Source organism: Ahaetulla prasina, chromosome 2 (genome assembly GCF_028640845.1).
Source record: "Ahaetulla prasina isolate Xishuangbanna chromosome 2, ASM2864084v1, whole genome shotgun sequence".
Taxonomy (NCBI): Eukaryota; Metazoa; Chordata; class Lepidosauria; order Squamata; family Colubridae; genus Ahaetulla; species Ahaetulla prasina.
In genome coordinates this window covers 179,661,152-179,675,537 of record NC_080540.1, presented here as the reverse complement: position 1 = coordinate 179,675,537, position 14,386 = coordinate 179,661,152, and the positions used below count along the sequence as shown (strand labels likewise).

The following is a 14,386-nucleotide window of genomic DNA, read 5'->3' as shown; positions in this document are numbered from 1 at the left end:
GAGCAGAGAATGGGTGAACCAAGAGGGAGTGGCCAGCCCAAGATTTTTTTATATATATGGCTCTGCACTGACTACTAAGGGAACCTGCTGCTTTGGCTGTATCTAAGGGCGCTGCAGGAATTGTATCCTCCTCAAAAGAGGATGCAATGGAAGTCAAGCAGGGGCACCTACTTGTTTTTTTTTTATTATTATTACCAGCCTATTGGCAGACCTTTGGCAGATGGCTATGTTCCTCTTGCGAGGATGAAAGAGTAGAGCCACTCATGGTTGGACTATAGCAGTGTGCTGTACATGGAGCTGCTCTTGAAAACCACACAAAAGTTACACTGCTCTTGAATGCTGTGGTACATGCAGTCTTGGATGCCCTTGATTTGCCCTTATCATGTTGTGACAGTGCGAGTTATATACTGGCTCCCATTTCTTTCTAGTTGCACTTTGAGGTGCTAATTATCACCTTGAAGCCCTACATGCACAAGGCCAGGCTATTTGCATTAGGTGGTCACACTCCAGGCCCCTTCCTGCCTTTTTTTATAGCAGTCCCAGCTCCATGGAGCACCCATTCCCTGCATTTGGCAGGCCTCACCCTTTTGTTTTGGCTCTTCCCCCCAGCACTGGGACAGAATGAGATTGGAACCTGGAAATGGTTGCTGGATGTATTAGAGAGCAAGGGCTGAGGCACCAGGTTTTGTTTTTACAGTTTTATCGTATTTATTGTTGTTGTGAGCTGCCTAGAGTTGTGTTTCTTGAGATCATATTCATCTTTTAAATTAAAAAAAAATCATCTACTCAATTTGTAAAGCTATAAAATGTTCAAGAGAGGAATGAAATGCAAGAAACAAAGAAACATTCAGGCAACCCTTCAACAAATGGGGCATAAATTTAGAGGTTGGGTTTAATATGATTTTTGAAAATGTAACTTCCTCAACCTTTTGTAGCTGAAATCCTGAATTTATTAACAGTGGCAGTATATAGAACACACCCATTGTTAGCTGTAGCATTGGCAGTAACCTTCATCCATCTTGGAAGCATTAAAGTGATTTAATAACCATGTTCAAACATACAGCCAAATAGAAATGAATTGCCCTAAAACGGCCTTCTCTAACAGAATGCCCTTTTCAACTTCTATAATTCCTAGACAGGATGGGTAAAGCTGGTTTAGGTTGCCAATGACTGCAATAAAATAAAATAATGCCATATAAAAGTTATGAATGTCACAGAAACTAATCTCAACAGACAATGCAAGCTGGAAGGATAGATACTGTAATCGCACCTGAAGTAAGACAGCTTCCCTAGTAGTTCTACCAGTCTAAACTTAGAAGCTACTTAAGGATTCCTTTTCTTGATTAAATAACTATATCAAGCATTATTCTCTTCGATTTCCATTTAACATGATTATGGTCATATTACCTCTTTCAGTTACAGTACTTCTCATCTTTGAAATGATGGTATCCTTTTTGTACTTTTTCATTGGTTTGATGGACTGATCCATCTTGGTCATCTCTAATACGTTCATTAAAAAATTATGATGCTGGTCTAGTTCTAGACAGTGCAACTTGTAACAACACACTCTTCAACTCACAGATAGTTCCCAAAATTTTCTTGTTGACCATTGTCTTAGATGGCATTGAAGATCATCTTTAGATAGTTCAGAATATGTAGATGCGTCAGATGCTCCTAACTCTAGTTGGAATAATTTAGCTTGTTTCCCTGAAAATAAGACCTCCCCTGATAATAAGTCCAATTGAGCTTTTGAGCACATGCGCTAAAATAAGCTCCCCCGAAAATAAGCCCTACTTAAAAATATTTAAACCCATGTGCAGCCAGTCCCCACCATTTCCTCTGGTTGGGGTTAGGGTTAGGGAGACAGCTGGAAATCAGGTAAGACTGCAAGAGAAGCCCTGTCTTATCCAAAATAATAAGATATCCCTGAAAATAAGGCCAAGCGCTTATTTCGGGGTTCAAAAAATATAAGACATGGTTTTATTTTCGGGGAAACATGGGTATCTATATAGTGGTAGCTCTTTTTATTTATTTAGTGTATGGTATATCATACATGGACTAGTGTTAACTCTTAATAACTGCCTATTAATATCAGCTGTGAATGGTGTAGAACTGTTGCACTGCGCCCTGTTTATGAACCTCCAAAGGGCAAACAGAAATGCTAAACTGGATGAGTGGCGTCCACTCTGTTAGCGCTTGTGGCATATTGGAGCTTGTTATAATGCAGGGAGAGATGCACGCCAATCAAAGTATATGAAGCTCCACTCAACCTCAATTGCATGTGATCCATTTTCTTGCAGTGGCAATCTAGCAGTGTGAACAGGCCCATGAACTGATTGTGGGGCAGGAACAAAATGAATATGTGATAAACTATTGCTTCATCTTAATGGTAGTATTTGCCTTGAAGATGAAGCAGGGGAAGGACCCACAGCTTGCTCTGTAAGTCCTGAAACTCAGGAAACTCAGGAAGGTGGAGACAAAACTGTTCTACCATTTCAGGGGGATGTGCTGTGTGAAGGTAAAGGCTTTGTGATTACTGGGATAGTTTTAATTGTTCCAGTGGCCCTTCGCCCTTGGGATAAACATGTTAGTAAACTAGGCCAGGAGGCGTTAGCTGCCAGAATCTCCCTCAACCTAAGAGAAAACAAGGAACCCAGTAACTAGATGAGATCATCATCACTCACGTTTGAGATCAGGTGACTGCCTGGTCACCTTTTCTCCTTCAAAGCCATGGACTTCCAGACATTGCTGAGTCACTATAGAAGTCAAGTGGGTGGTGACAGGACAATCTCCACAGGCTTGTAAATGGGTGTCTCAAGAAAGGCAGCGGCACCTCCTCACCACTGATGAACTTGGGCTTAACCAGCAACTCTGTGGAAATTGTTATTAGTCGTTACCTCTTTCTACGTAGGCATTCATGCTCTGCAAGAGACTGAGTGCTGCTGCTTAAGACTTGATGGAAACCCAGGGGTCAGAGCTGTCCCTCTTTCTAATATCAAAACGCCTTTGTAGTAAATTCAGAGTTCTAGCAAAAGTGATGGCCCTTGTTATGTGAGGACAGGGCGGGGAGAGACGATGCAGGGCAAATACATGGGAGAGAAAAAAGGTGACCTTTTTTTTTCCTTTCCTCTACTCAACTTTAGGATGTCATATACTCCCCAAAATTTTCTCATGAGCTTCTGACATCTTGGTAGGTCAAGCTAAATTTAATATTATAAATATAATACTATACTTTAATACTATAAATATAAAATTATGCCGATAATCTACTTGCTGGAATGTACTATGTGTACCACCACTTCAGGCAATAGTTTGTCACTTCCCTCAAAAAGCATATGCTTGTTAGCATTTCGGACTGATCTTCAGCTACTCATTCGTTGATACGGATTATCTACTGGGAAGTTCTGCACAAGCCATTCTGTCACTTCCTTCTTTTGCACAATTCCCATGCATTTTAATCAAGGCTTATGCCAATTAAATTCTTTCTGTATCGTGTCTCAATAACGTTCTGAACAGTAGCCTGCATTCATCATTCCTTGGATGGGTGTTTGGGTTTATTAAGAGATGTGTATGTGAACAGGCCTGTTCTCTGTTGTTGTTGTTTTTTGTTTCCAAGGTGTTTTGTGAGTTTGGGGAATAGGTCTTAATAACTTCCCTTATTTCAGTGCTCAATCTCAAAATACCAAGGGGAAAGCTTCAGATGAGTCAGATTTAAGAGAGAAAAGATGCGATCATTTAGAAGCCACGGCATGTGATGACATGGTTCAGGCTGGCAAATATTTGAATATTTATTCTAATTGCATCAAAAAAATTAGGATAATAAGACCTTATCAATCAACCAGGTCTAGAGTCACAAATTTGACCAATGGAACCATTCTACTGGACCAGAGATAACCCTATCAGATCAGCCATTGAATTGCTTTACTGTTTAGTAAGTCTGTTGGCCCAAGAGCAGCCCAACCGGTCACTCAGACCCAGTGACAGAATAGCCTAGTAAGATGGATTGACTCTGCCCTAGTTTCCTTGTCTTGGCACAGAATGCCGTGTGAGAGGAATCTCACGTGCACAACAGAAGCCCTGTTTGTAACAGTAACCTTCTGGCACAATGCCTTTGTTCTTATGTAACACCCACTCAGGCTGCTGGAGGGAGGAAGCCTGAGAATGGGCTGGGGAAATGATTCGGAGGAGCCATGTGACTCAGGCAGCACGTGAAAGGGTGAATATCCCTTTAGTTAAGGCTAGCTGGGGCAACTCTGCCTTCAAGCCCAAATCCTTCCATACCCTGGTTTCTCACCCTAAAAACTTTTAGCCCAGTCCCTGGATTCTAAGAAATAAGGGGTGGGATAAGTAGTCTTGAGGTGAACCATCTGCTTTTCCATCAGACGTTCCCCTTCCAAACCCAAATGATCAGTGATCAGAGAAGGTAAAAGCCAAACACGCTGTACAGGTTGGTTTATTAACATGACAATGCTTCTGCCTGCGTAAGCCAAGAGACAATTTTGATGGTCCAAGAGAAACACTTCGCAGGCAGATTACGTGGCAGTCAGCTTCCTAGCTCCTTGGGATGGAAGATAGGGTATATGCCTTTATTCACAGTACAGAGTCAGACAGTACAGCCAGAGTCTTTCATCGAGCACTCATGCATTACATTGGAGAGGGAGAACATTCATACACATACACAGTACCTTCCCTGCAAGGTAGGAGCTCCAACCCTGGAGGTTTCCTCCTGTCTTTCTAATTGCTTTGCTCCCTTATAAGGAAGAGCTCCTTAGCTCTGGATTTGGAAGGAAAATAACTTTGCAAATAAAATGCTTTCCCCACCCACATATTTGCCTCCCGATTCCCTTCCCCAAAATTTAGGAGTTCTGCACCGCTTCTTTTCAACATCTACACAGTATACTATGTTGCAGACTTGCTTGGAGCAAACCTGATGCCTAAATACTGGGCCAGCTCTCATGCATTTGGGAGAGGAGTTTTATGGGCCAGGTGTGATATTTAGGGCCAAATAAAATCTGCCATGAACCTTGCCAAGTGTGCCGTGCTATCTAGCTCCAGGTGGGCAAGGCAGCTCCGTGGGGCTGCATTTGGCTTAGTGAAGTGACTGAAGAGGAGCACGGAGGTTGCAAAGTGCTCTTGGGGACTCAGGATTGTGCTATCAGGGTAAATGAAGGAGTGTGAATGAAGAGATGGTGGTGCAGGCTAATAGGATTGGAATTGAAGAGAATCAAAAGAGGAAAACAAACATATACCATTTAGCTGATATTTGCATAGAAAATACCTCTCCTTCCAGGTGGAGAGAGAAAGCATTTGGGGGTGGGGGGGAGACCAGCAGCTACACCAGGCAGTAGCAGCAGTGCTGTTACCATTAAGACCACTTTGATACACTCCTAATGATATGGTGCCAAATCTCGGCTGCTAAATTTGAGAACTGAACTTCTTTTTCAAGGCAAAGCAACCAAGTCTCAGGATGAACAGAGAGAAGCCAAGAGGAGCAGGCTCTTTTTCTCGTTCACTGGACTCCATTGCATCAGAACTGATATCTGCAAAACGCTTCTGGATAAACAATCTAATAACTGCAACCTGATTTGAGATCACAGCTGTACACTTAAACATGACATTGCTAATTTACAGCACCATCATGCATGATGACATCTTTGCCCAAATACCAATGACATAAAGTCATGAGTGGGCAGGATGGCAAAGTCATGCATTTTGACCAATGTGGTCAAGCAGCCACCTTAATTTTACAAGATCCCTTTATTGCAATTTAGCAGTTTACATGAAGCTCCTAGTACTTGCTCCTGTCTCTTTAGGAGTTCTATTACTAGTTCCATATCCTAAAGGGACACACAAAGAACCTTATCTGTCCTATATGCCAATTCATAGGATATGCCCATTTTCCTGATAGTCCTAGGAAGCCAACCAGGTTTCCAGTGTCAGTCATTTCAAAAGAACAGGGAGAGAGAAGTTGAAACAGGACTTTGAGACCTGTTCCTGCACTTCTTTGAACTGAGCTTCATATGCACTTCCAGATTTACCAGTTTAGATTGCAGCATTCTCCTCAATCATTGTCTGTTAAGGCTTCTGTCAGAACCCCAAAATCACAGTCTGAGAATCCCACTTGCATAATAGGACTATCAGGCTGAGAGCAAAACTAAGTGAGCTCATTAAGGGCCATGGGAGAGAAAAGCAAAGCCTGTCCACAATGAATTAGTGGCTTGGGGTGTTGTGCCTGCCATCAGTGGCAAGGATATTAATATGAAAATTTATCTTCCAAAAAACACTAGGGGCAGGTTGAGGTTTCATCCATCACACTGCAAAAAGACAATCAAAGATACTTTGGATGCCTGATACAAAAACATCCCAATGGCATCTCCCATGGTACACCCCTGCTGAAGAATTATCCAGAGCAAATCCAATTTCCATTGAACTTGCATAGTAAAACTTCCCAAACATCATGCCCTTAGATCAGAAGTATTCTCCATCAATATTTTTGATTCTACAAATCCACTGCTTCAGGAGACTAATTTACCATGTCTTCATGATAGGCAAGCTTTTTGTCCCATTCAGGTATACATAAATAAAAAATCAGCTCCTCTTTGGGATGGAACAGATTTACAACCCCACAACTAAAGGCTGACCCACTTACTTCACCTGATAACTCATTTGTTATTCAAATTGCTCAATGTGAAGAACATATATAAATCCAATAATTTATCGTTGAAAATAGGAAAGCAAAATAGAATCACCTTAAGCAGACAGGAAGGCGACTTGTTATGCAGGTGGGAACACTGGGGACGTGAATATTGGAGCTGCTTACTTGCAGTTCCTTTAATGCTACTCTGACAATGTCCCAAGAGCTCTCCTGTCCACTCCCTCAACTCTCATGCCCCAGTGCCAATCATTCTGTGACAAATGTGCATGACATAGGATCTTCCTCTTTGCATGCAACCTTGCCTGCAGAGATTCAGATGCCACAAGAATTTTCACTGGACTTTTCGAACTTTGTGAAGGAGCAAAACTTGCTGCATTCAAACATTTTTTGGTGTTTTGTATTCCAATTCTAATTGTTTCCTTAAACATCAATTCTTATTATTTTTTATTATACAGATTTCAAGAAATAGCCTGAAGCACAGTACAATGGGTGTGAGGTTGGGGAAGGGAGTGATCACAGTATTAACCATTTCATGTATAGTTTTACTTGTGTATATATATATATATATATTTATATATATATATATTTGTATTTATATTTATATAAATATTATAATATAATATATATATATAGCGAGAGATATGTATAGGTACTTTACAAGGCTTAAGAGTAGACATGCCATTCACAAAGGGATGGCTGAGGCGGAGGCACTGTTGCCTCTGCCCTTGATATTCACAGAGAGCTTAAGGAGCGCCCCCTTCCAGCTCTGTTGGGAATAGAGCTTTGCTACCTTACTGCTGCCATCACCATGAAGACTGGAAGGCGAATATGACATTGGTTCTAGTATGGTCCGGGGGGTGGGGGCAGGAGGATGAGAAAATCAACTCTCCTCTGGTTCAGTGAGCAGCCCCTTTCTTCTCCAGGGTAGGAGCTGGGGGTCGGGGCGTGTCTCCTGCACACTTGCTCCCTGATGCCATGACAGGTAGCTCTTCTTTCGCTCGTTTTCCCTTAGCTTCAGCTGAGCTTCGCTTCAGTCCATTCTTGGTTTCCTCTGGGCAGAGGCAACTGGGGGTTTTTACACAGGTTCCCAACGTGGTGTGTTCTTCCACGACTTCCAAGATCCACTTCTCCTTGGGTGAGCCAGTCTTGTCTTGGACAGGCTGCACAGTGGTCTTTCCTGGAGGGCCAGGATCTTGGCTCTCTTTTGGTTCCAAAACCATGGGGACAGGGCCCCGTGGAATCACATCTGCCTCCAGGCTGCCTTTTCTGCCTTGCTCGTGCTCTTGAACAGGGCTCAGGGCTTTAGTCAGGGCTCGGTTTGCTGCTGCAAAAGCCTCCTCGGTCTGCACAGCTTGGCTCCTCCTGCAATCCCCAGGAACAACATCTGAGCCCCTTGCTTTGGCACTGGTCTCCGAAGCTGCCTCTCCATCTCCGACCCCAAAACTAAGGGGGGATTCCTGCCGGCCCAGGCGCCGGGTGGCCAAGGGCTTTGGAGTGCCAGATTCACTGGGACTCTCCCCATCTGACTCAGCTAGGCTGTGAAGGCCAGGCTCCCCATAGAAGTCTTTGCGGTATTCAGAGTGCACCACCTCCAGGCTATGTTTTCTCACTACCACCTTCTTCTCCGCGCTTAAGAGAGAGCCCAGTTTTTCCGCTGATTGCACCCGCTTCAAAAGTGGTGAACGAGGGGGCTCTGCGCTCTTGGGACGTGGCCGTACCACTGGTGGTGAAGAATGAAGCTTTGCAGGAAAGCTCTGGGTGGTGTTGGAGCTGCCCACGGTATGGCCGGGAAGTGGCGGCGGTGAGGATTGTGTAGGTGAGGGTGTATGTGCCAGTGGTGAGAGGGGAATGTTTCCAGCTGACTTGCAACGGGCCGAACGGTACTGGCGATGCAGTTTGGGAGATAGGCCATGCAGAGTGCTAGGACGCATGTGGTGGGACGTAGTGGCGGGTGAATTGGGTGTACTGGAGGCTGGGGAACTGCTCTGAGAAGAGGCACCTACAAAGGGGTACAGAGAGGAAAGATGAGATGTACCATGGAGCCCTCTCTCACGCTTTTAGAGAATCAGAAGAGGTGCTGTGGGTTCCCCTGCAAGGAAATGGCATAGGGCTTCCATTTTACAGACCCACCTGAAGATTGACCAGGGCATGTTCCTCATGCAATTATTCACACTTACATTTTTACACTGATCTAGATCAGTGGTTCTTAAACTGGGAGTGGCCTTATCTTTGGGTTATTGGAGCAATTTGCAATTGCTCATTTTTTGAGTTGAGGATCCAGTTTAGGACTGCCACTGCTATATGTCATTATTTCTTTAAGTGAAAAATGCAGAGTAGAATCTTACAATCTCTCTCAAACCTACTATCCGATGCATAGGATTAGGTGGAAGGACAACCATGGGGATTCCTACTTGGCAATGGAAAAGAGCATTTTACAGAAATCAGGCCTTTGGGGATGGGAAGTGGAGAATCTTTGGCTCTTTAGATAACGCTGATTGAAAATGCTAGCTAATATAACTTTTGGGTAATCCTAGAAATTATAGTTCAGCAATCTTTGGATTACTGGTTTTCCATCTGAACTAAAGAATATCACCTTTTTTTGTGAAAATAAAGCTTGATGGAAAAAAGAAGCCAGATGCGCCAGCTATGTCTTCAGTCTTATTCAAAGGCCGAGAAAAATATTCCTAGCACATAAGTCTGTCATAAACAGTGCTCATTATCCTCCCTTTCCATCCATCCCCAACATTAGCAACCATAGCTGTCCTAACCTCTTACCTAGGTATGCAGAGTCAGGAGTGGACCGCAGGCTCTGGGTGGGTGAACGGGCACCCAAACCATGGGTGGGTGAGCCAGGCAAACTATCACTGGAGGATAAGGAGCGATTCAAGGATGATAAACTGCGGCTGGTGTGCAGCAAATTTGACTGTTTGGTGATCTTGCGGAACAAGGAGCTGCGCTTCTTGCTGCCAGAATGAAGAAATCACACTGAGCAGGGAATTACACTAGATGAAGTCCCAAACCCCAATGAACACAGAAGGGACCAAGCTATCCTTGATACACCTTGCTTGTTCCTTTAGTTCCCCTCCTACTCACTCTATGCAGCTCACCTTTCCTGCCCTTCTTTGCTGGTGCTCCTCTTGTTTCTTCTAGCCATTTTGGACTTGTAGCTGCTCTTGCGGGCTGGTCCAATCCGGATGGAGGTGTTCTCAAAGGGTGTAGTAGTCACCATCACCTTATTTCCACTCTAGGGGAAAGAAAGGTAAGCTGGTTGTAGGAAAGTAACAAAAACACAGGGGCTCGGCTCCATCAGAGACTCTCCACATTTCTTGCATACTTCTGCTTACCTTCAGGATGAGTTCCACCACCTCAGTGTGCACCAGACCATGTACTGGCTCTCCATTGACATGAGTAATGAGGTCCCCTGCACACAGACCTGCCTCATGGGCTGGACCCCCTTCCTCCACATGCTGCCAAGAAAAAAGCCAGGAGAATGTCTCTCAAGACTGCTGCCTCCCATTAATTCATAGGACAAGAGGTTCATCGTTGTGACAGGAGAGTCCTTGCTGCTAATTTGTATCTCATTAGCTATAAGGCTCTTTCCTGACCATTTTCTTATCCAGAAGGTCTTCTTACCCAGACAATGTGATCCACGCTATAGACATCGCTGTCTCCCAGATACACACGGATGGCACGCAGTGTGAAGCCGTACTTCTTGCCTGACCGCTGGATAGTGATTGGTGAGCGCAAGCTGGTGACCGCAGGAGAGTAGTCTCGGGATGGGGAGGAATCTCGGGATGAAGGATTAGAGGAGAGTGATCGGGGGGACATTGGGCTGGCCAGTGGTGAGCTGCTGTGCTGCTCCACTGAAAGGAGAAAGAAAAAGAGGTAAGCAAGACGCTTTCCATGGACACAGAGGACAAGCGCACCACAGGGCTCTTTGCTTCCCTGGAGACCAGTTTCTTGGGGGGCTTGGCACCAGCCTACCTTTACCCTCATATTATTTTCTGCCAGCTCCCAGGACATTTTGGCAAGGGAGTGGTACAGAATTTAGAACACTGGGGGGCTACTGGAGGACAGTTAACCTTAAAAACTGGTCAGTAGAGATTTTTTAGTGAGGACTAAGTGTTTTTGCAGGCTCCAGAGGTAAAAAAAAATATCCAGTACAGATAGTCCTCGACTTATGACCATGATGGAACCTACCCATTATGGTTGCATATTGCAATGGGTTGCATAAGGTTCTATTTGCTTGTGTAGTTTCTGAAGCCTCCTTAAAAAAACAGACCCTTTACAATCTTGCAAGAAGGTACTATTTGCTTGCGGAAGAAAGCTAAGCGAAGAGAAAGCTTCGCTTTGCTTCACATTGGCTGGGCTCCTCTGTGTGCTGGTCACTTCTGCTAACTGGCTTTAGGCTCCCTTGTGTGGCTGAGGGGCCACTTTGGGAGCAGGCCAAGCCTTGCAGAGACCCAGTGGGATGGGTGAGGGTGATAGGTGGAGCATCCCTGTGATCAATGGTGAAGCTAAGCAATGGTGAGGGCACTTGCAGCAGCAATAACTTTGAAACCAGGTCATATAAGCATCTTTGGGGAGAGGAATCTGTTGTAACTCTGAATGGTCATTAAGCGGCCAGTCATAAGTCGAGGACTACTTGTATGTGTTTTTCTAGCTGGAAATGTTTCCCCAGGTAATCCATCATTGGGATATTTCGGGTGACTCTTAAGTAGATAGTACTAACCACTGAACACATACAGGCAATTATGAGGGCTGCGGGAATGGTGCATTTTCAAGCTGCACATAGGCTACCCTGGCACAAAATTTGGCCTTCCAGTTTCTAGCTGTCAATGACTAGAGAGATTCAACCGAATGTGTGCCAAGCGAGACCTCAGTGGGTATGACTGAATCAGATTCTTGCTGCCGGTCAGGTGAGGTGGTTTTGGGTGCCTCCCCCTAGCTTATTTACCTCTTCTCATAAGTAACAGAAGCAGAGGATTTGAACAGAAAAATCAGCCATGCAAAGAACATTCTATCAAGCAAACCTGCTTCATTTGTATAAACCCTACAAAGAGTTGCAGCATCCCACTTCTGTTGTGACAGGCTTTTTGCAGAATACATACAGCCCAGCAACTACACTAGAAGCACCAAAGGGCAGGGTGGGTGGGTGGGTGGGTGGGTGGAAGAGATCATGCAAAGCCACAAGACAACCATTATGGGGACTCTGCTGAAGACAAGTTCGGTATTGATTCCTAGTGGAGTGGGGGGGGGGAGAATCCCTGTACCAAGGAAATGGGGGAATCTAGAGGAGCTCAGTGCTCAGGAGGGTGAAGGGAACCTGAAGGACACAGTGCAAGAGAGGGCGGGTGGGGGGGTGTCTTAGGCCAGCGGTCTGTGTGGTGAACAGCCTGGTGAGGCAAAGACAGGTGACTGGAGGGTGTTCAGTGAGTGTGGGCGGGTCAGACTCAAAGGGGGATGCCATTTCTAGGGGTCTGGGGAGTGTGTGTGGGGGGAGGGATGAAGAGGAGGAGGAGGGGGCGTACCTGTGGGGATTATGACCGACAATGCAGTAGCTGAGGCAGATTTGATGACCTTGCCCCCTGTGCGGGAGCTGCGCTTCTCAGCCGTGGCGGTGTCCCCTGAGAGCTGTTGGTGCCGGGCCCGACGCAGCACCAAGTCATTGGTAGCTCTGGGGGCAGATGGGTCCAGCTCTTTGGGGGGCTGTAGCTCACCCGCTTTTGATTTATCGCCTATTGGGGAGGGGAAAGAGAGGGATGATGACTCAAGCCCTAGATCACAGGACCACACTCAGGGAACCCCAACCTTCAAACAAGAGCCACAGGGCACCACCACATGAACTGCCCACCATCACCCCACCCCCCCGCAGAGGGCATTGCGAGAACTACAGATCCACCCCTGTTCTTTGAAGGACCGCTGGCAAATAAACCATCGTGCTGCTCTTCAAACCCTTCCCACAACAACAGCCTTCATCGATCTGACGGTGTCCATGTATTGCTTCAGAATTCCCAGCCAGCGTCATCAAAGCATTCTGGGAAATATAATGCAGCAGGTAGCAGGATTCAATAGAAAGTGGAGATGGTGATATGAGGATGCATGTGCCCGTTTGTGTGCATGGTCATCGAGGCCTTATCTGCATCATCATGTAACTTGAAAGGCTTAAGCTTAGGTTTCTGGTCCACATACTAACAGGAGCGTTATGAAAAGGAATGACAAATGATGGCTGGCCCTTTAAACGTTGAAATGTGCTTGCCTTGGTATTGCTATTGCTGAATGCCCAAGAGGGCTCTTCATGAACAGGACAGCCTCACGGTCTGAAAGAAGGTGTTGTTGCACAAACTAGGTTGCCACAGAGTCAAAGCTGTGCCATTAAGATTCTCTTAGAAACCTTGTCTTTTTTTTTTCTTTTTTCTTTTGCTGACCTTTTGGAGAGCATGCAAAGGGATGGAATGGGTCCTGTTTATCCGCCCCTTGGGACTCATCACCAAGGATGTTGTGAAGTGGTTTGTGCCTCACAACTGTCTCTGTTCCACAAAGGAGCTGAACCATCTCTACATCGGTTCTCAGGGCATTTGTGAAGCAGAGCTGGAGTTTAATAGTTGGGAAATCCCAGCTTGCAACCCACCCTTTAGGGCAGGGGTCTCCAACCTTGGTCCCTTTAAGACTTGTGGACTTCAACTTCCAGAGTCCCTCAGCCAGCAAAGCTGGCTGAGGAACTCTGGGAGTTGAAGTCCACAAATCTTAAAGGGACCAAAGTTGGAGACCCCTGCTTTAGGGGACTCCAAACTCAGAAGTGATGGCAGCTTCCAAAAATCACATCACGTTTGGAGGCACCGAACACTTGCAACTCAGCAGTCTATTGCTGTAAAGGAACCAGGTGAGGAAAAAAGCCAAGCACAATGGAGAGCAGACTTCCTGTTCAGACAGGAGGCAAAGCTTGTACTGTGCAGAGTTTCTTATTAAGCATGTCTCCTGGTTCTCTTTCCCCACATTAAGACATATGGTACCTTTCTTAACGGCAACATGATGACAACATGTAGTTCCAATCTTTTGTTTATGTTATAAACCTCAACTATGCAAAATAAACGCCATCATATTGTAAATAAAATGGCTTGGGAAGGATACAAGGCCCTAAAACTAAATCATAAACACATTATCTGCTAAAGGGAAATAAACATGACTGGGATAAAAATAAAATAAAATGGGTTTAAAGGACACTGTCTTTTTAGGGCTGCTAATATGAAGAGGGCGCTCTCTTACTTCTGCAGAAGTAAGGCAGCATGAAAGCTTTTATACATACATAAATATGCACACAGTTGTGAAAGGAACAGTTGCGTCACTCAATGCCACTAAAGTTTGAAGCCATCCCTCTCAAAAGGACAAGAAGCAATGGTCTTAAGAGCATTCAAAATCTTCCGTCTCTGGGTGTATGTGTGCATGTGAGCACAATTCCTGCCTTAGGCATCACAGTAAAAGGCCAAATTTAATATCCATTGCCACTATTCCGATACGTTGCTTGAACATGCACTTCTTGCAACAGCTGTGCTACCAGGGGAGTGGGAGGCAGGGCAAAAATATGCATTTTCTCAAGCCAAACCCTGCGGCAGGCATTTTGGAAATTTACTATTTCCTCCAAACAGATGCCTATGCTGGGGGACAAATCGTTGAATCCCCACACCTGCTGGCATCTGGGCATTCAGGTTGTAGTATCTACTGGAAAGACAA

General features: G+C 45.1%; 1 protein-coding gene across 1 annotated transcript in view; it reads right to left on the bottom strand.

Moving 5' to 3' along the window:
• Positions 1-7,318: 7,318 nt before the first annotated feature.
• The window catches only part of MAST1 (microtubule associated serine/threonine kinase 1), an 83,915-nt gene continuing 76,847 nt past the window's right edge, over positions 7,319-14,386 (bottom strand). Inside the window, exons 22-27 of the mRNA XM_058167979.1 lie at positions 12,187-12,393; positions 10,289-10,518; positions 10,000-10,122; positions 9,763-9,899; positions 9,431-9,618; positions 7,319-8,654 (exon numbers count right to left, since the gene is read on the bottom strand). Coding sequence (XP_058023962.1) covers positions 7,552-8,654; positions 9,431-9,618; positions 9,763-9,899; positions 10,000-10,122; positions 10,289-10,518; positions 12,187-12,393 — 1,988 coding nt within the window. The 3' untranslated portion in view covers positions 7,319-7,551. The remainder of the gene's footprint in view (positions 8,655-9,430; positions 9,619-9,762; positions 9,900-9,999; positions 10,123-10,288; positions 10,519-12,186; positions 12,394-14,386) is intronic.